The sequence below is a fragment of the Eublepharis macularius genome, chromosome 18, assembly GCF_028583425.1.
Source record: "Eublepharis macularius isolate TG4126 chromosome 18, MPM_Emac_v1.0, whole genome shotgun sequence".
In the NCBI taxonomy this organism is placed as follows: Eukaryota; Metazoa; Chordata; class Lepidosauria; order Squamata; family Eublepharidae; genus Eublepharis; species Eublepharis macularius.
The window spans coordinates 40,500,656-40,520,884 of NC_072807.1; the positions used below are offsets into that span (position 1 = coordinate 40,500,656).

The 20,229-nt window shown below is 55.1% G+C and overlaps 1 protein-coding gene across 5 annotated transcripts; it reads right to left on the reverse strand.

Annotated features, from left to right (window-relative positions):
* Positions 1-3,803: 3,803 nt before the first annotated feature.
* Positions 3,804-15,341, reverse strand: TEX9 (testis expressed 9). 5 transcript variants are annotated; one of them, XM_055002651.1, is made up of 11 exons: positions 15,154-15,340; positions 14,995-15,058; positions 13,563-13,639; positions 9,618-9,666; positions 8,031-8,113; positions 7,406-7,572; positions 6,853-6,935; positions 6,459-6,632; positions 5,520-5,654; positions 5,184-5,318; positions 3,804-4,000 (listed from the first exon to the last, which is right to left on the reverse strand). In XM_055002651.1, exons 1-11 carry the CDS (start codon positions 15,300-15,302, stop codon positions 3,923-3,925), a joined length of 1,194 nt encoding a protein of 397 aa, XP_054858626.1. In that variant the 5' UTR covers positions 15,303-15,340; the 3' UTR covers positions 3,804-3,922. The 5 variants fall into 5 exon arrangements, with proteins under 5 accessions (XP_054858626.1, XP_054858625.1, XP_054858627.1 ...); XM_055002650.1 differs by having other exon boundaries at positions 8,031-8,116; XM_055002652.1 differs by having other exon boundaries at positions 6,477-6,632; positions 8,031-8,116; positions 15,154-15,339.
* Positions 15,342-20,229: the final 4,888 nt, after the last annotated feature.

Genomic DNA, 20,229 nt, shown 5'->3' on the forward strand with positions numbered 1-20,229 from the left:
GTCAGGATGTTGATAACCGAAAGGGAAACCTCCAAACAAATTGCCCTCAGACAACCACCAATCCAACGAGGACAGTATGCTCCTAGGAATGGAGAGCTTGAGGGACGGAGGGTGCTGAAAAGCATCATACCTTCGTACAAACCAGTTCTGGAGAGGCCGCAAATGCAGCCTGGCGAGGGGGATTACAGAAGTAGCAGCAGCCATATGGCCCAGTAAGCACTGGATAGTGCGTACCGGTTGAAAACGGTTCCTCTTAAACATGGACACAAGACCCTTTAGGGACCTAGCCCTCTCCTGGGGGAGCAGAGCCTTACCCTTCACAGAGTCCAGAAGTGCACCAATGTAGGAGACCGTACGACTGGGAACCAATTTAGATTTTTCTAGATTAACCACGAGGCCCAAGCGGTCGCATGTGGTAAGCACCAGATCAATGTCCTGAACTAATCTGGGCTCAGACTCAGCCACGATGAGCCAGTCATCAAGGTACGGAAAGATTGAACAACCCTGCTCCCGAAGGAAGGAGACCACAGGAGCAACACACTTAGTGAACACCCTTGGGGCAGTGGACAGGCCAAAGGGGAGCACCTTGTATTGAAAGACCCTTTGCCGGTAGACGAAGCTCAGGTATTTCCTATGTTCTTCACGTATCCCCACATGAAAATATGCGTCCTTCAGATCCAGGACCGCAAACCAGTCCCCCTTCCTGAGCAGGGCAAGTACAGTTGCCAACGTTACCATTTTAAATTTAGTCACCCTCAAATAGGCATTAAGGCCTCGCAAGTCCAGAATGGGACGCAACCCCCCGTCCTTTTTGGGGACTAGGAAGAACCTGGAGAAGAACCCCTTCACAGAGCCTTCATAGGGCACTTCCTCTATAGCTCCCTTGGCCAAGAGCGATGTTATTTCAGTGTCCAGCTCGGCCATAGTGTTATTGACAGCGGTCAGCGGTGAACCGCATCTCGGCAGTTCAATGAATTCCAGCCCGTACCCCTTCTCAACAATAGTTAAGACCCATGAGTCAGATGTTATTGACTCCCACTCCGAGAGGAATGGCCTCAGTCTGTCTGAGAAGTTCGGTGGTACGGCTGGGTTGACCCGTCAGTACTGCCTCCCAGGGCCCTGCTGCTCCTTCTGTTGGGCCGGAGGCTGCGAGGAACGAGGTTTGAACGGCCTACGCCTCTTGGGCTGCTGCTGAGGAGGGTAGTGTCGCTGTTGATAAGCCGGGAACGGTTGGTAGCTCGGCCGCTGCTGCTGGTACCTGCCCTGATAGTGGTAAGGGCCGTACCTGGGAGTGTACCGTGGCTTGTAGGCGGGTTTGTCCGTGGGAGCTAGGCCCAAGGATCGTGCCGTTTGCCTGTCCTCCTTCTTTTTCTTCAAGGCCTCATCGGTGGACGCGGAGAACAGTGATTCCCCTTCGAAAGGAAGGCCTTCCACCCGGGACCTCACTTCCTGGGAAAGGGCCGTAGACCGCAGCCATGAGTGGCGTCGGAGGACGATGGCGGAAGTCATCCCACGAGCTGCCGTGTCGGCCGCATGGCTCCCTGCATTTAGCTGTTGTTTCGACAGGCGGACAGCTTCTGTCTGCAGGAGCGACACCACTGCCTTCTGCTCAGGGGGGAGGATGCCAACATAGGATGCCAACTTTTCCCAGAGGTAGAGCTGGTACCCAGCCATAATCGTCTGGTAGTTGGCAATCCTTAGCCCTAGGGACGCGATGGAATACTGCCGTCTACCCAGGGCATCTAGCTTCCTCCCCTCCTTGTCAGGTGGCGCTGAGGGTGCTCCCGAGCGGCGAGACTGGAACTCCTCCGTGACGAGCGATGAAGGCGGAGGGTGCTTCAACAACGACGGCCAGGTGCCCTGTTTAATCTTATAAAGCTGCTCAATCCTCCTCGAGGTGGCAGGTTGGTCACAGGGCACCTTCCACACCTTCTCGACAATTTCCTCTATCCCTTCAAGCATAGGGAAGCCAACGGTGGCAGGATTGTCCGCATAGACCCTCCTGAGCAGCTTGTCCTTGGTTTGGGGAACGGCTGAGGAGATGTCCATTTCTAAAGCTTGAGCCATCCGAGCCATCTGATCTGCGTAGATTCTCAAATCTTCATATGGAGAACTACTGCTCGGCGCCACGTTGTCGTCTGGTGAAGGCTCGGAACAGGACTCGGAACCGTAATCTCCGACGCTGCCGATGTCCTCCCCCTCGGAACTGTGCGATTCCTCTCCCCGGGCCGGCGGAGGAAACCATGCCTGCCCAGAGGTCGAGGGCCTCGGTTCCGAGTATGCGAAACCAGGAGCCCCTTCCCATTGGCAATGGAAAGCGGGAGGCAGATCCGAAGCTTGACGATGACGGGAGGCCAACGAGCGCACGGAACCGACACTCCCCTCCTCGGACCGACGTCGCTCACGACTGGAAGCAGCTGCTGGTGAGCGGTGACCAGAAGACGACCGATCCCGGCGACTCGGAGGCGGGCCTGGATCAGCTACCGGGGAAGGTGCCGAAGGTACAACCTCGAACGCGCCCGGATCCGGCACATCCTCCGGAACCGGAGAGCCCAGGTGAGGAGACGGTGTGCGCGGAATCAGGATGACCTCCTCCGTCGGAACCGAGCGTGGAGAGCGATGACGGTGTTTGGTCTTTTTCTTCTTTGCCGGTGGCTCTGAAGAAGATCTCGGTACCGACGCAGCTCTGGATGACGACGAGCGCGGCTTAGCCACCGGAATCGACCCAGTCGTCGGTTCCGACCGAGGGCTCGGAACCACGATCTTCGGTCCCGAGGCCGCAGCTCTCGGATCCGACGCGGTGGAAGAAGCGCTTCGGGGCGGCCGCGCCGAACCCTGCGCTGGAGAGGTTGTCTTCGACGCCGCGGCACTTGCGGGGCGTGCAGACCGAGCGGAGGACACAGAACCCGCCCTCGAGCGCCCTCCGACAGAGGGGCTTGGGCCAACCTTGGGGGAGGGCAGCGGTGTTGCCGTTGACATGACCGCTTTCCAGAGGGAGGAATTCAGCCGGGCCTGCCGATCCTGACGGGCCTTATTCGTGAACCCCTGGCAGATTTTGCAGGCGGTCACATTGTGGGTCTCCCCCAGACAAAAAAGGCACTGGTCGTGGCCATCGGTCTGCGCCATTTTAGTATGGCACTTCAGGCAACGCTTGAAGAGCGCCTTTGAGGCCATCTTCAGGGGCGCGCAAATAAGAGAGGTCAACCAGTCCGAGTCAAAAAACCGTTCGTTAATTACCGTCCAAATCAGTATCCAAAAGCGAAGTCCGAAGTCCAAACCGATGTCCAAATAACAACCAGAAGATCAATCACAAGCAATAAGCGCAGAGCAACGAAGCTAACGTTCTCTCCCAGCGGCGGCAAGAAGAGAACTGAGGGAAGGGGCCGTTGGTCGCTGGAGGAGCACGTGACCGTTTGGGCGGGAAAACGGTCGCTGAGGCGCGCGACAAACGGCCCCTTCGGAGCTATAGAAGCTATGGAAAATTCTCCGGCGGCTGGCCTGCGCCTGCGCAGTCCCATGTGTGGAGGCACAGAAGAACGAAGATGAACCACAGCTCTCTTCGTCACATGCATCTGATGAAGAGAGCTTTCGTTCTCAAAAGCTTATGCTACAGTAAAGTGGGTTAGTCTTAAAGGTGCTACTGGACTCTAGAACAGGCCAAGCTCTTACATATGTAGGTCTTAATCAATTTTGGCAGCTGCAGGAAAGTGCCTTGTCCTGCCTTGCCCTGTTTAAAGAAGTAGCAAGCCAACAGTTAACTGCTGAGGGTGAGGGATAAGAAAGTGCCAAGACATGTGTTTTCTATAAACTGAACATTTAATTGATTCACCCTTGAGGGTGATCTCTTGCACACGTGCACATATCCCCCCCCCCACCATGGTGGTGTTAACAAAGCCACATCTTCCAGTCCCTGCCTGTGGCGTTAGGGATTTCCCCATTCAAGGGCTTTCATGAACTCCTCTTCAGTGAATGAAAGCATCTTAGCAGATTCAATGTGCATCTAGGAAAAAGAAGATAAGGTCTTTAATTCCTTGAGGTACTTTAAACAATGCAACCAGTAGGAGGCCTTTTGACTCTGACCAGAGGAAGTCCCAGTCCTAAGGAAGCCAACTGCAGGCCAGAAGGATCTGGACGTCCTCCTTTATTTTATTTATATAATTTATTTCCACCACTACCTAGCTTGTTTGAGGCATGCCATCTGGCTTTACAGCTCCAGACTCACGGCCAGTCTGTCTACTAACGGAAACCACAGGGAAACCTGCCAGTCACGGGCGCCCTGTCTGCTGGGATGACTCTATTTGTGGCTGCTGTTCAAGCAGCTGACCTGTGCAAACAGCTTCCCTGGTGTTCTTTCAGCTTCTGCCAGTGGGGGAGGGGGAGGTAGTTGAAATTAGAAGTTGCAAAGTTGGCATATGGGTGTCTTTCCTCTAATTCCCCTCTTGTCAGTAAAGAAGAGAAGGTAGTTTTGCATGAACAAATCGGGGGCTTGCCCTCCAGCACCGCCCCGCCAAAACATGGATTCTTAGGATCATAGAGCTGGAAGGGGCCATCCAGTGCAGGATCAGCCCAGTGCAGGGGCTCATCGTTCTTAGATGAGCCCCTAAAAGCAACACTGGTGTCACGTGACTGGGATTTGCCTATAGTGAGACCTCCGATTTAGCTTGCCTTCTAAAGAGGGTCCTAGGCCTTGTGCCATGCAACAGCTACTGGTTCTCTGTTGTATTACTTCCAAAGGCAATTCACACCAATGCTTGAATGTCCTAATAGAGCAAAGGAGGTAAAGGAGGAGAAAACATGTCCCCCTCAGAGGAGAGGGGCCACTAGACACATGGAGCTGCCTTCTGCTGAATCGGGCCCCGCAGCATGGCCCGTCGAGGTCGGAGCTGTTTCCTCTGCTGGATCGCCCCCGGGGCTGAGGTCTCTCCGTCACCCACCACCTGCTCCTTTTAGCTGGCGATGCCAGGGCCTGAACCTGGGGGGACCCTTCTGCATGCTAAGCAGGTGCCCCACCACCGAGCTGAAGCAACCATTCCTGTGCTAGCAAATCACAGAAAAGGGAGCTGTGCTGGATCGGGGGCCTCTCCGTCCTCATCCGATCCGCCCAGAAGCTGCAGTCATGGGAGGGGCCTTGGGAACGAGCCCACGTCTGATGATGTCGGAATCCCAACTCAAGGCCTACTTGCCTTCTGCCTCCGCAAAACGTCAATCAATCCCAACTGTTTCTTGAAAGCTGCCACCAGTTCTCCCTTTTGTTTCTCCAGCCTCTTGTTTGCGAGTCGCAGCTCTTCAAGCTTGTTGTGTTCCCGACTGACCAGATCCTGGCGGAGGAGGAGAAATGCAGCCGGGCTGGGAGGCGGGGGCACAGCTCTGGAGCTGGGGTCAGGCGCATGGTCACTCTGCAGGCGGCGTGTGCCAGGCAGCTTGCTGCAGACGGGGCCCAGAAGAGCCCAGGTCCATGCTCTGCAGATGCCCGGCCGCAGTGGGGCCCGTGCCAGTCGCCGGAGCGGGCCACAGCTTACCTTGTTGTTTTGCTTCAGCTTATTCACCTCTAGTTTGGCTCTCTCAGCTTCTTCCAGAGCTCTGTTCAAGCGCACTTCCGTGGTGCTCTGGCTGGCCGAGGCCTGCTTTTGCGCTCGCTTGAGGTTCTCCAGTTCCTACACAGTGGGCCAAACAAAGGAACGAGACTGGCTCTTGGACACAGGAGCTGCCCACAGCCTGCTTTCCAGATTCACACTCACAGAGCTCACGGCACTCCTCCCTTGCTATGCCATGGGGCAGGCCAGGAGTCGAGGAGCCCAGCAGGCGGCCTCCCTCCCGCTGGCTCAAAGGCCAGGGGGGAACTCCATCCAGCCACTTCGTCAGGCTGCGGCCTGCGGAGCGTGACTGAGGCCGGCAGCTTCTGCAGCCCTGCTCCTAGCTTGGGCTTCCTGTTTGCACTGACCTGGGGGCGGCGGCGGGGGGGGGGGGACGGGGACTGTGTACTCCAAAGTAGCCAAGAAGGCAGCCAGGGGCAGCAGACTTCCCTTTCAGCTGCAACCCCCCTCCCCCAGTGACAGAAAGGGTCGGATCATGCTGATTACTCCCCCCCCTCACCCACCTGTTTGGCAACATAAACCAGGTTTTGGCCAGGGGCCACTTCCTATTACCCAGTGGGCAGTGGGAGCTGTTTTGCAGGTGCCCACCCCAGATCGAGAGGACTTGTGCAGGAAAAAAGGGTAGTGCCTCAATAAAACCCACCCCCCTGCCTGCCCTTGCCCCCTCAGAGCCCCTAGGGGGGCAAAGGCCTCTGCCAGGCCCTTCAGCCCACCAGTCTCTTGCTCTCCAAGCCACAGAGCAGGCTCAGTTCCAGCCCATACCCGGGACACAGAGCAGCCCGAGTGGCCCCACGGCACACTGGAGCCCTGCAGTTCCATGGCTGGAGTTGGTCGCTCCAAGTGGGCCCTCGTCACCGCCCTCACCTTTTCTAGACCTGCTACCTGCTGCTGCAGGCCTTCCTCCTTCCGGTTTGCTTCCTCCGCCAGCTGTTTGTACTTCTCTAGCTGAGACTGCCGGGCGCTGGCTGTTCGCTGCAGCCTTCTGTGCTCCTCCTCAACCTCCTTAAGTCGGTGATTTAAATCCTGAACCTGGTCGCCCTGCAGGCCAGCAGGGAACACGAGGCACGGGAGAGCTGCGCGAGTGTGCCAAAGGCCCGTGCAACACCTGCCCCCATTTTCTGAGCAGGACTACTGGCAGCCCCACTGGGCCCACAGAGCCCTGGCTTAGGGGAGGTCTGAACCATCCTTGGACGTATGTCTGTCTGTCATCTGCCCCTGGGAATCTCGGGGTCCGTATTTAACACGTCTCTGCTCTTACCTTTTTACTGCACTCCTGTCCCAGGTTGTCCAGCTCCTCTTGCATAACACGCAGTTTTGCCTTCAGAAACCTGGTCTGGGCCTCTGCAAACATTCAGTAATTTACACTCTTAAGGTGCTGACTGCATGTCATCCTACAAAACTGGAAGAATTTGCAGCCCGAGAAGTGAGCCAAGGGGCTCCACGATCTGAAGGGGGGCTGCAGGAGTGACTTCCCAAGGCGCTCCCTGCTCAAGCCGGCCCCCCCTCTCCAACTGGTCTCGTGTTTTTACTAGGCAGGCAGGTGGTACTTTGGCATCCGTGTCAGATGAATGAAGTCCTGCCCCCATGTAAGATGCTGCAACACACAGCCCATTGCTGGCTTCACACTGCAGCCCTCCCTCATCCTAGAGCAATGTTCTGGAACAGCAAGGACACACTGAGACCTGACCCCTGGCCTGCCATGCAAGAGAGTGCCCGCCTCCTACCTTTCACCTCTTACACGTTTTCTACCACTCTGGGAACAAAAAGACAGTCCTGTAGGACTTGGGAGGAGGCAGTAAAAGCAGTCCTACCTGCTCCAATTTCCTCTCCCACCGCACTGAGTAGGACATCCTCTTCCACATCTGGCCAGTTTCCTTCTTCCAGCTGCCCTTCAATCTTATCAATGGTCTTCGCCAGAGAGAAGTCTGGCACAGCAACATCAGCTGCACTCTGGACAGTGGGTGGCCTTAACTTGGCACTGGAAAGACAAGAGCAGGCAGCCTGGTGATTTGAAAATGCGGGGCCCCCCTGGGCCAGCTGAACAGCGTAGCGCTGGTGCAACCTGCCTCTGCATGATGCTCGCTGGTGGGAGACGAAGCTGCCCAACACCCGAGACAGGCATGTTTTGACAGCTGATTTATTGTGGAACAGCTGTGGTTTGTTGACATTTGTATTGCTCTTGTTCTACTTAGCAACTTATTTTTAAATGTTGATGGCTTCCAGGAGTCTAGGCTGCACAAACAAGGATGGGATCCAAACCATTATTTAAGATTACAAACCAGTGACAACCCTCTTCCTAAGGACAAGGCTGCCCACAGAGGTCATAGGCGGGGCTGTCGTTTTGTTGACCGAGTGCCTAGAGTGGGGGGGGGCGGCGGCGGCGGATGCAGAAGAGGCTGGCCCCCGCCCGCCCGCCCGCCCGCCCGCCCGCTGTACCTTGAGAGGGTTCCAGCTCCCTTCTTGCCAGACTGAATCCTGGGCCGAGCTGTGGATACAGGGCCAGATTTCTTCTTGCTTGGCTGCTGCAGGGAGTTGACCAAAGTAAGCCCATCGGGTAAGCCCACAATCTGATTTCTAACACTGCCCGTTTCCATCGCCCAGAATCATACAGGACACTCAAAAGCAGGAAAACTTCAGCTGGGCAGCATGAGGCCCTTCCTCTGGGAAACCGGGGTTCAAAGCTCCGCTCATCCTGGGCTAGTCCAATTCACCAGCCTCCTCGGGTCGCCAAGAGGATCACGCGGGAGCCCAGAATGTGGCTGGAGACTTCTGCCAAGTGTCCCCTGCAGGGAGTAGCACTTCTGGCATCTGCCCAGCATGAAGTCTCTCCACTTGCCTTGTGCGGCCGTCTGGGGAAACGGGTCCCATCGCCCCTGCGCTCTCGGAGGCCGCGGCAGTCCACTGTGCGGACTGTGCCTGGGCTCTGCAGGGGTCATGGGCTGCCCTGGGGTGGAGTGGGAGGGTGAGTCCTACCTACCTCCCTCTTAGCCCTGCCCTGGAAGAGGCTCCCTACAAGGTGAACACCGCTTGCCAGCAGGGTCCTCAAGCCAGGACTTGCCTGCTGCCAGACCTGCCACGATCTCCCCAAAGAGCAGAGAAGACAAAGAGCCGGGGCTACGGCCGAGCAGCCCAAAGCCTCCCCTCTGCTAAGGGAACACCCGAAGAAACGGCTGAGTCACTGCAAGAGCTGAGCCCTGCCACTCCTCATGAGTAGAGCAGATGACTCAGCTTGCTTGCTAGATGAGCCCACCACTGGCCCCACCATCACCTGCAGGGAAACTGCCTGCGCAAGCCATCACTGAGGCTGAAGCCATCGTGAGATCAACTGGTTTGCAACCCTGGGCAGGAGAACACCTGTTGCTGGAGTCCTCGGAACCTAGTCGCCCTTGGCCTTTGGCAACTGACTGCTGAAACCTGCCTGCCAGGTACTGTTGCTGTGAAACGCTGTGGTTGCCCAGGGCTTTGCTTCCAGCAGACTACCTTTAGCTTGGGCAGGCACTAGAACTGCTTCTGAGGGACCTCCGGCTGGTCTTTCTCCACACAGCTCTCGCTGCCAGAACATACCACGGACAGAGGACAGAGGTGGGCGAGCCTCTGTTCTTCAGCCAAGTCCTGCGCCCGCTACCCTCACTGGGCAAAGCAAGGCTGCCGTACTCTGCACGCCTTTGGGGGCGTAAGCATGCTTAGAATTGCACTTGCAGGAACTTCCCTGGGCCAGGGCTCCCGTCGCCCAGTGCTTGAAATGTTTTGTACACTAGCAGAAATGGGCAGACGTAGCCCATGAATACAAATGTTCATGAATATGCTTTGACTACAAGAAATCTGGTTTTATGTTCTCCTTTAAATTTTTTTTTAAATAATTTCTGTCACGTCATCTTGAAAACAGAGAAATCAAACAATGCACAAACAGGAAAAGAGGCAGAGAAAACTCTTCCTGAGTAAAGAAACCAATACAGCACCGAAGATAAGTAGCAACTGCTTTGAGCAAAGAGCACCAAAGACAATTCCATTTCATTTCAGTACCTTGTTGTGGGCTAGCAGAAGAGTTGGAAATTCAGGGGAATGCAGATCTCTGCAGGGAGAGAGAGACAATTGCAAGACATACTTTACTTAAAAAGAAAGAAAAACAATACTGAACAGTAGAAAAATATAAACCTCCAACAGACTACAGGTTTTCCTGCATCTGTTTTTAAGATTTTAAGGTTCACACACACACCCCGAGAGCTCCTTCCACTCGGACATGGCAGTGGCTCCCAAACAGCCCCCCGTATACTCTCGAACCCACGCCTCAGTAAAACCTCAGGATGGCTGTCTCTAGGCAACAACACCCTTTGAAGATCAGCCTGTCTGTCTGGAGGATCATCTCAGCTGCTGCCCAACACTACCTTTGTCTGCCTGCTCCAAGCTGCGTTGAGCAGGGTGGGCCTGTGAGCAACGAGACACCTCTGAGCAATTTAGCAGTTCTGTTTTGTGCTCTTTGCTGGGAAGAATGCTTGTTATAGGGCTGCCAATGGCAGCTTTCATACAGACTTTGTTCTGCTTGGAGCTCCTGGTGATGAGACTGCTTACCAAAGATAGGCAGACACTCCGTTTGCCAACTGTCTCTTTAAGTTATACCTGTATATCCATGGAGGAAGCTTGATGGCGCAATCAAGGAGAGCCCCTGCGCATACATCAGTGCCTGGTGGTACGTGAACACAAAAGGACCAGCGGGATACATTCAGGTGCATCGAGGGATTGGAAGGGGACCCAGTCCACAGAAGACTGGAGCAACAGCAAACTCTGAACACACTCCAGTGCTGTGACAGATAAATGGGCAAGCCTGGAGTTTGCCCCCTTCTTCCCCAGACTAGGCCCAGGCCCAGCTGAGAGCTGCAGGGGGTGTTCCAGGTGGCTTCCACGCTGGGCAAGCGCCACAATCCCCCCCCCCTAATTTGGAAGTTCCGAACATCTAAAGAAGAGCTGCAGCTGCCTGTGAGCAGGAGGCCTGGCCAGAAGGAGCAGCACTAAGGCGACTCCTCTTGAAAGAGTTGGGCGGAGAGGCCAGGCCAGGCTGCGGGGCCAGGGTGGTCACATCCACTGGTGCAGTTCCGCTTGGAACTAAGGGGGTCCTGCAGGAACAGAGTGATCAGGTGAAGCCCCGGGGGCACGAACACAACTCTGTGCCAGGCGGCAGAAGCAAAGGGCAAAGAGGCACGGAGGACTAAAACAGGGAGGGAGGGAGGGAGGGAGGGGGAGGTCTAGGGAGATCGGAGTAAGACAAAGGCTGTACTTCCAGGAACTAGTGACACTTGGACTGTCACCGGCAAGGATCCCCTGCTTTCAGAAAAGTTGATTTGGCGGAAACAGAGAAGCCCCACACACCTAGGCAGAGGCAAGAAAACCATGTTAGAACAGCCTGTTCCTGGGCTGAAGGCAGCAACACTGGTGGGCTTTCCAATACTACCCTCTCGGTCTCTCCAGGCATATGCACACGCATGCACACGCACCTTCCAAAGCTGGAGCACTTGAAAATCTGTTGCTGAGCTTCCGCACGTCAGCTAAAGGTCGTCACCTCCAGGCCCAAGGGCTAGCCCAACTGCGAAGGTTAGGAGCCCTGGGAAGAAACCAGGTGCTGGCCTGCAAATGTGGCAGAGCAAGCCAGGCACGCTGGAGGCAGTCAAGCTCCTACTGGCTTCCTGCTGGGGTGTTCCTGGCCAGGCTGCTGGGCCCCAAACAGCCTTACTTGGTTGAGGAGCATGGCATAAGCTCTCCCTCCCTCTTCCACAGAGGAAGAAAGCCCACTAGAGAATATACGAAGGCCAGGAAGCAAAACCACATCCACACATCCACACTCCTGAGGTTGTGGAGCGCAAGAGGGACTCTCTGTGGGAAGGAGTGTGAGCAGCACCACGCTGGCTGGGCGTGAGCACCATACGGCCTGGCTTTCCTTGGCGCTGGTGCTGGCACTCCACTGCCATTGTCCTAAAGGATTTGTTTCAGGCTACAGGGCCCTTCTCCCTCAAGCGGTCTGTGCCTCCCCACCCCACCCCCCAGAGCCCCTCTGAGCTGAAGCGGGCGACGCCTTGGGCTCTTGCCTGTCTCACTGCCTCAAGCCGGGCCAAGCTGCAGATTTCCCAAGGCATTTCACCTCCCTGTCATGGGAAAACAGGAGCCTGGCACCACTTTGCACACCGGGCTTACTGCACTCTCCTTACGAGGGGTCTACGTCACCCCCCTCCTGCAGCCTTGGTGCCCCTGGGCCAGGCACCCATCGACCGAAAGGAAGGGCTGGCAGGAGTGCTGCAGAGCCTGGCTCCAGAAGCCTCCCATTCTCCACCTGCATGCAGGGGCCTCCCACTCCTCATGCCGTAGAGAGGGGAAGGGTCCCAGTGTGCCACTGAACATGTGAGCACGTCTTTGTTCTTTGCTCCTCCCGTTCAGACTCCTGGACTGTCTGGCAGAGCCAAGCAAGCCTTCTGCCTGGGACTCCACAGAGCTGGACTTGCCTGGCAATGTGCACCCAAATGATTTCACCTCTGCATAAGGTGGCCCCTGTACAGAGCCACCTTTCCAATTCCTCCCAGCTTGAATTTTCTTGTTGAAGCCGAGAAAGTCAGAGGAAAAATCAAGCATTCTTTCGACAAGCCATTAGAGGGAGCAGGGTGACTCAAAGTTGCTTTGCTGACTAACCATTTGGTTCCAAGCAATTAAATAAATGTGCACGTTATCAAATCTGAGTATCTTGAATGACTGAAGGAAGCAGGACATACTTGTTAACATTTATCACAGTAACCAAGGCTGCAACTTAATCTATTACACTATTTTGATCGTATTAACCAGATTTTTTAAAATGATTATTTTTAATGCAAATGCTAAGAAATTTACGAAGGGAATGTCCCTCACGTTACACAGGAGAGAGTATCTCTTCTGCCACAAACATGCATCATCCAAAAACACAGCATGCTTTCTTTTCAAGACCATCATGTTTATTTTATATACAAATATATGCAGCTTTAATGTAGTCAGTGGTCTAAATAGAGTGAGACTGCCAGCAGTCCCATGCTAAATGTTTCCTCTGAGCTGTCCCATCCCCATATTCATTTGGCTCAAGAGCCCTACAAGACCCTGAACTCTCGCCTGCCTGCCCCGGTCCTCTGCTGTGTCTTGTGAAGCCACACCTCCAAAATGAACACACACAAACCAAGCTGCCTATAGACTTGCTTGTAGCAAAATGGACAATCCACAGCAGACAGCACAGATTCCCACCCTCGGAGAAACTCTCTAGCGACTGCCAGTTCCTCAGCTACTTGGAACAGAGGAGGAGGCGGCTCCTTGGTTTCTATGCTGGTACTGGACAGCCCAAACCAGATACTTTCTACCTTCCCAAATGCAGCAGGTCCCTTTGTGCATACGGGCATTGTTATTCTACTGTCTGTTTAGTTCAGGGACAGCACTGGGGGAGATGAGAAAGGGCAAAGGGGGCACTTGGAACACTGGTGGTCGCTAAAATGGGGAAATAGGCTGACCCCAGCTGAGGATCTGAGGTGACAGATGCCTTGTGAGAGCAGCACAAAACTTTAGATGCCTTCTGTGGGTCTGTACAACTTGCGTAGGGTCTCATGATTCAGGAAGGGGAGGAGGGAACACAAGAGGGCCTGGCAGGAGGGATGGGCACAGGCTCCAGCACAGAGGCAGAGCCTGACGATCTGCACTGAGTGGCCCCTGTGTTCCACAGAGTGCTCGGGAAGAACTCCTTCCCAGAAGAGAAGCACAGAGGGACTCACGCCTACACACCAAGCGGGTTCTCTGCCACTTGAGCCCACCTTGTAGCAGCACATGACCTGTGAGGGAGGACTCTGATTTGTCCGTCTTGCACTTGCACCCAACCAACACAATCCAGCATCAGAGAGAAACAAATACTCTCCATCTGCACTATTCATAATCTCCTCTCTCCTTCAGGGCAGCCAAAGTGGGCCAGCCACTTACCTCTGATGTTTGGTCTCTTCCTCAAACCGTTCAAGCTGGGCAGAGATTGGCCTGGACAACATTTCTTGTTGATCTCGCTTTAATAAGGGAAAAATAAGACTGAATGACAGGAAAAGATGGTCCATCCCAAGTTCAAATGAGCAACTTTCATAAACCACTACAAGAGGATAGCTGGGTGCTGACTCAAAGAACAGACGTGAACAGCACTGACTGCGAGCTACTTGAGCCCTGGGGCAGGTTTCACATCTCCATTCAGATGCGCACAAGGGCATGCGGAGCCTTCCCCCCTCGACGTTTCCTCTTCCACAACTGTCATTGCAATCGCAAGATAGACTGATCTATGCTGAGCGTGCCCAGCGACTGTGTTTATCTGTGATCAAGCAAAGATGCCCAGGCTTAGAAAGAAGGATTTACCCTCCAGTTGTTCCATGTGGCGTTTTAATCCAAACTTCTGCTCACCCCTCAGTACTGTGGTGGTCCATCATTCTCCTGCCAGCACAGCAGCCGGGCTGTCTGCTGACCCATATCACACACCCCTCCGAGCATATGGCCTGCCGCTTAGCGCCCCATTCATTCCCGCGGGGGAGATGGGCTTGACCCACGCTGAGCAGGCCCAAGTAAAATGTATTTAAACAGTTTTGGCTGTACTATACTGGTGCCAATAACTCCTTTGACACCAAAACAGAGCAGGAGTCCAGTCACAACCAACAACATTTATTGTAGCAGCAGGCTGTGGCGAGTCTCCACTCACTTCATCAGATGCAAGGTGCCTTCGCCTGCTAGGCGGCGGTATTTGTGAGCAAAACTGCACCGGGCAGAAACGTGGAAGCGAGGAAAGCTGTGCGGAGAGGCCCGCTGGCCTGCCTGGGGCACTGGCGGCGGCGGCGGCACGTGCCAGGCGCCCAGCTGCCCAGAGGGCTTCCCGTCCGGTCCCCACGAGGGCAGGCCGAGGCCTCCAGCCTTCCGGGGTGCAGCGACTGGCCCGGGCCGGCTCTTGGGCTAGGCGGGAAGCGGAACCCGGACGGGGCTTCCCGCCGCGCCACAGGGGCCTCCGCCACCCGCTGCCCTTCCGAGAGGCCGGCCGGTCCCGAGGCAGACGAGAGCCGCTCCCTGCGGGCTCTGCTTGGGCTTGTTGCGGCGCTTAAGGGCGGGGGCCGAGAGCCGCTCCGCTCCTGCCCCGGGCTCGGCCGGCGGCCTGGGGTCTGGCCGGGCCCTGGGGGCGCCTCGCGGCCTCTCCCGGCCAGAGCAGCGGCGGAGAAGCGGCGGCGCCTGTTGCCGTCGCGGCGGCGAGCCTGACCCAGGCGGCCTCCTTGCCTCGGAGCTCCCCGATGGGCGAGGCCAGCCTCGGGGCGCGCCGGCAGCGGAGCCGGCCCCGCGCGGAGGCCCTCCCAGGCCGGGCTGCTTGCCCGCCCGCCCGCCCGCGGCTGCTCACCAGGACTTCCTCCGCCTGCCGCACCAGCGCCGCCGTCTTGGCCTCCAGCTGAGCGTTGAGGCGCCTGCAAGAAGCGGAGGGCCCCGTCAGCGCAGCGCCCGGAGGGGCCCGGGGCCGGGGCGAGCCCGCAGCCTTCCTCGCAGGGCGGGCGGGCCTTACTTGTACTCGCGCTCCTTGGCCAGCAGGTCGGCGGGGACGGCGCAGCTCCCGTCGGGCGCCTGCGGCGAGAGGCGAGCGGGGGAGCCGCAGCCGGCCCGCGCCCCCCGAGCTTCGCCCACCGCGGCCGAGGACGGGCCTCCCGCCGCCATCTTGCGGGCCGCGCCGGCTGCCAGGCGTTGCCAGGCAACGCGCGGCCTAGTCGGGCCGGTCGCTCGCGCCGGCCCTCTGGGCGGGAGGAGGCGCGGGAGGCTTCCGCCGCACGGGCGGGCGGGGCTGGGGACGAGGCGGCCGCCAGCTCCGGCTGTGGCCGAGGCCGCTTCCTCGGCCTTCCCTGCCAGGCCTCGCGAGGCCCTTCCCTGCCCCCAGAGCCGCCCGGGCCGCAGCGCTACTGAGAAAAGTCCGTTTCTCCCTCGGAAACGCCCGGCTGGAGGGATCCCCCAAGGTCATCTAGCCCAGCCCCCGCGCAATGCGGGGAACTCACAGCGACCTCCCCCAGTGACCCCGAGGAAGGCCAAGAACCCCCGGGATGCCCGGGCAACCTGGCCCGGAGGAAAATGCCTTCCTGGCCCCAAAGTGGCCAGATGGGCATTACCCTGGGCGTGCAAGAAAGGGCCAGGAGACCCGAGCACTGGTGCATTCCTTCATGCCCCCCTTCTCTCCCTCTGTGGACATTCAAGAGCCGGTTTGGTGTAATGGTCTAGAGGAGCGGGACTCTAATCTGGAGAACCGGGTAGGATTCCCCAACTCCTCCGCCTGAAGCCAGCCTGGTGACCCAGGGTCAGTCACAGCTCTCTCAGAGCTCTCTCAGCGCCACCCACCTCACAGGGTGTTTGTTGTGCGGATAATAACATACCTTTTAAACTGCTCCGAGTGCGCGTTAAGTTGTCCTGAAGGGCGGTATATAAATCAGATGTTGTTATTATATTGAGTAATGCAATTATGAAAGCTGCCTGGTGGCCATCTAGCCTCTTCTGAAAACCCTCTACAGGAGCGCTTACCTTCTGCTCTGAAATGGGACTCCTGGTGCCAAAGTCAAAGAACCATCAAAGTCCAGTAGGCCTGTACTGGGTCTGATTCTGATCCCTGCCAAATAGGCTGCATGCTGGTCTGAAATACAAGAGTGCTTGAAACTCTCCAGGAAGACTTTAGGAGGCTTTGGGAGCCCCATGCCTTGGCTGTTGATCTTCTCTTTGCACTGACCAAGCTACTAGAGCTATGTTATGGCTTACTCCAGAGCTCACAGATGATTGCAGCACGGCTCTGACTGACGGTAGCAGCTACTAGCTGTGGAGAACTCCTTTCTAGTCCTTTGTAAGTGTTGCTGCAGCTCAGCTGCTCATCTCTTCTGCCACTTCTTGAATTTGAAGTAGTAGGGAGGAACGAGGAAGTTTCCAGTAAAGGCGAGTCCAAGAAGAAGCCAGCCATGGCTGGAGAGAGGCGAAGTCAGTGTTTAGGCAACAGGTGCTCTGAGAAGCTTGGGGAGGGATTCCTACAGCAGCTTAAGACAACAACTGAAGCCCTCCCTGTGACAATCACACTGAGGCTTCTCAGTACATGGAACTTTGTTCATGGTTCTTGCGTGAAATGAGGCAATGTCTTCAGCTGACAACATGTTCAGGCTATTTCCTTGAAGCCCAAATCACCGGGAAATTGTCCAGTTTAGATGTAAAGACAGCTTGTGTGACTGTCCTCTAGAGTGTGGTACAGTCGGCACAGACTTTGCATATTTTAGCTTTGGCACAGCTGGCTCAACTTAGTAATGTGCTCGCACACTCATGTTGGGTCCTATCGCTGGCTACAGAAACCTTGTGCTTCCAGAGAAAGATTTGGTCTCTGTCTTTTTCAAAAGTTGCAGTGTTGTCATTTAGCGGAGTGCCACTTATAACCAACAGGAAGGGAACACCAAAGGGGCCTCCTTAGCAGGACGAAAGAAAACCTGTGGCTCTGTAATGGACATAAGCTGAGCGCTGGCTGTCATGCTATCTTGCTGAGGCATTTGGGGGCAGAAAAGGGTATCAAGGAACGTGCCTTGAACTGGTTCAAATTATTTATCATGCAACGGACCCAAAAGGGTTGTTGTTGGGAGACCAGCTATCACCAGAGTGCAAATTCTCTCATGGGGAACCACAGGCCACAATCTTCTCTCCCATGTTATTCAATGTCTATGTAAAGCCTTTAGAAAAACTCATCTGTAACTAGGAAATTCAATGCCATCAACATGTGGATGATGCCCAAATATCTAAACCACCACAACCCAAGTAGAAATCTTGGGTTGCTGCCTGACAGCTGTGGTCAAATACCTGAAAAGAAATGGAAACTGAAATCAGACAAAACGGAAGTGATGCTAGTTGAGAACACAGAGACTGTGAAGGACATTGTATTGCCTACTTATAATGGAGTTTGTCTGACCCTTGCATACTCAGTTAAGAGTCACAGAATTATACTGGATCCAGCACTACAGCTAGGAAAGCAAGTTAAGGCAGCTGCAAAAAATGCTTTCTACAAACTCAGCCTAGCCAGGAAGATAGCCCCCTATCTCGAGATGGCTATTCTTGCCACCCAGATCCATGCCCTGGTAACATAGCAACTTGACTACTGTAATATACTGTTCATAGGTCCCCCTCTAAGTTAACTCGGAGACTCTGGTTGGTGCAGAACGCTGCAGCTCAGCTATTATCAGGAACTAGGATGAGCATAAATGTTATTCCTGCTTCGACTACCCACCAGGTACTGGGCTCAATTCAAGCATATCTCTGGGACTCTCTCCTTGTTCCTCACTACAGCAGCTTTGCTCATCTGGACAGGGCCTGCTGCAGGTGTCACCTTGGGTGAGTGCAAAATTAACAGCTGCCTGTACAAAGGCATTCTTTGTGGTGGCCTCCAGCTTATGGAACAACCTACCTAAGGAGGTTAGAAAAGCTCCCACTTGCCTGGCTTTCAGCAATCTGTGCAAAACTGAACGATTCAAGTCTGTCTATAGCCATAGGAAAGAGCACAAGTCCAGCAGCTCTTATAAGACAACAGAATTTGTGGTCGGGTATGAGCTTTTGAGAGTCACTTTTCCTAAGAGCCGGTCGGTGCAGGTGTGCTTGTAGTAGGGACAAGAGCCACCAGCAAGCCCAACACATACCTGGAGAAGGGCTTGCTCCCAGGCTGTTGGAAGAAGTGTTTTGCACCAGTTCCTTCTGTGTCATTTGAGGCTGCTGTGCAGAGCCCTCTGTTTCCCCTTTGTTTCCCCCTGTGGGCTTGCTCAGGCTGGCATCACCCTTTCTAACCTAATCCAGACAGCGCCCTTGGCGTGATTTAACTGCAGAATCCTCAGTCAGGGAGGTTCCCACCCTGGTAACGCGCTCTGATTACAACAGCTTTATGTCTGTTGGGGAAAGGGCCTTAAATGTTATTAAGTCTCATCAGCACAATGAAAAGGGGGTTAGTTGGTTGAATTTCTCTGAAAATACCGCCCCCCCCCCATCTTTCTTGAGACATAATCCTTTAAGCTGAAGCTTTTGGTCACTTCTGTTCTGATTTGTTAAGGCAGGGAATGCCCACTTCAGACCCCTCCTAAATGGGGCCACTGAAGCCGTTATGTTGTTGCTAACACTGAACTGCTAGTACGGTGTTCTTACGAGTTTAGTGCAAAATGACTATGTGATCCTGTGGCCCTGGTCTCTCATTTCTTTGGGGTTTGTTGTGCAGTTCATATTTGTGCCTTTTTCTGCCCATTGTGTGATTAAAATGGAATTTATAATGACTCAGTGTGATAGCTGGTAGCCTCACAGTCGCTGTTTTTAAGGGGTGGATGGTGGTAGTGCCTTCAAGTCATAGCTGACTCATAGCAACCCCTGGAGGGGTTTTCATGGCAAGAGACTAACAGAGGTGGTTTGCCACTGCCTACCTCTACAAACTCTTTATTGGAGGTCTCCCATCCAATTACTAACCAAAACTGACCCTGCTTAGCTTCTGGGCCATTCAGGTCAGGATAAATACATAGAAAGTGAGTCTGTGGACTGGTATCAGCCACGGCAAGTTCAACAGAGCCTCTTGCGCTTGTTATAGGCAGGGCAGATGCAGGGCGCTAGGCTGGTCCTCACGTTTTGCCTAGCAGCTTCTCAGAGCACCTGAATGAGCACTGAAGGTGCTCACACAGTAGGCTAGCCCCCTCCTTGTATGGCACGTGTCTTACCTGGGTTGGGCCCTGGGTTCCTCACATTCCATATTGACTCTTCCAATGGTCAGTAGCACTCCAGATACTCAGGCGGACAAAGGCCCTTCCTGCTGCCTGCTGCCGAGATGGCGTGTGCTGCTCGGTATGTAACCTGGGACCATCAGCCTGTCAGGGAGGTGCTCAGTCCTTCTCTTGAGCTGAGCTGCAAAATTGTTCTTAAATTTCTTGTGCTCCGATCCTGCCAGGTGCTTTATCAGAAGCTTGGCCATGAAACACGCCTGTACCTGAACCTATGTACCATTTGTACTGTCTCGATTCATAAATACGTTGCTGATGCTGAGACAGAACTCCAGAAGGGATTTTGTAATTCTAACAGCCTATTGGGATGAAAGGACTTGGTAGCCATGGACATCCCATACCTCCCAACGTTGGGAGGGATGAGAGCCTGGAAATACATCTGGTTTGTTAGCTGGGGGTAATCAGAAAATGGCTGCCCCGGGATAAAGGGGCCAATCACAAAATGCTGATGATTTGCATGCCAAGTATCCTCCTACTATGAAGACCCTGGGTTCTGGGTTCTGGTCCAGTGAGGTGTAGGAAAGCCAGGATTGGCCCTCTGCTTTAGGGAAGAAGCAAATGGGCACCAAAAAGCCCTTGGGCAGGTCTCATGGTGCTAGGGCTGCCTAGGAATCCCTGGTCCCAGCCTCTGCCAACCCTCCTCCCCCCCCCCGCCACCTGGCTGGCGGGGGGAAAAGGCGGGGGAACAGGCCTCCCGGACGCACTCCCAGCACGGCAATGACGTCATTCTCAGGAATGTCATCACGCAGGCCCCAGGAGTGCTCCTGTGGCCTGATTCGTGCCCTGAAGCGAAAGTGGTCCCGTGTGATGACATCACTTCCAGAAGTGACATC

Coding starts and splice junctions, on each gene's coding strand:
- TEX9 (XM_055002650.1), bottom strand. CDS start 15,302: ATGGCGGCGGGAGGCCCGTCCTCGGCCGCGGTGGGCGAAGCTCGGGGG. Junction 15,059..15,153: donor GCCAAGGAGCGCGAGTACAA/GTAAGGCCCGCC, acceptor CGCTTCTTGCAG/GCGCCTCAACGCTCAGCTGG. Junction 5,319..5,519: donor AGCTGAAGCAAAACAACAAG/GTAAGCTGTGGC, acceptor CTCCTCCGCCAG/GATCTGGTCAGTCGGGAACA.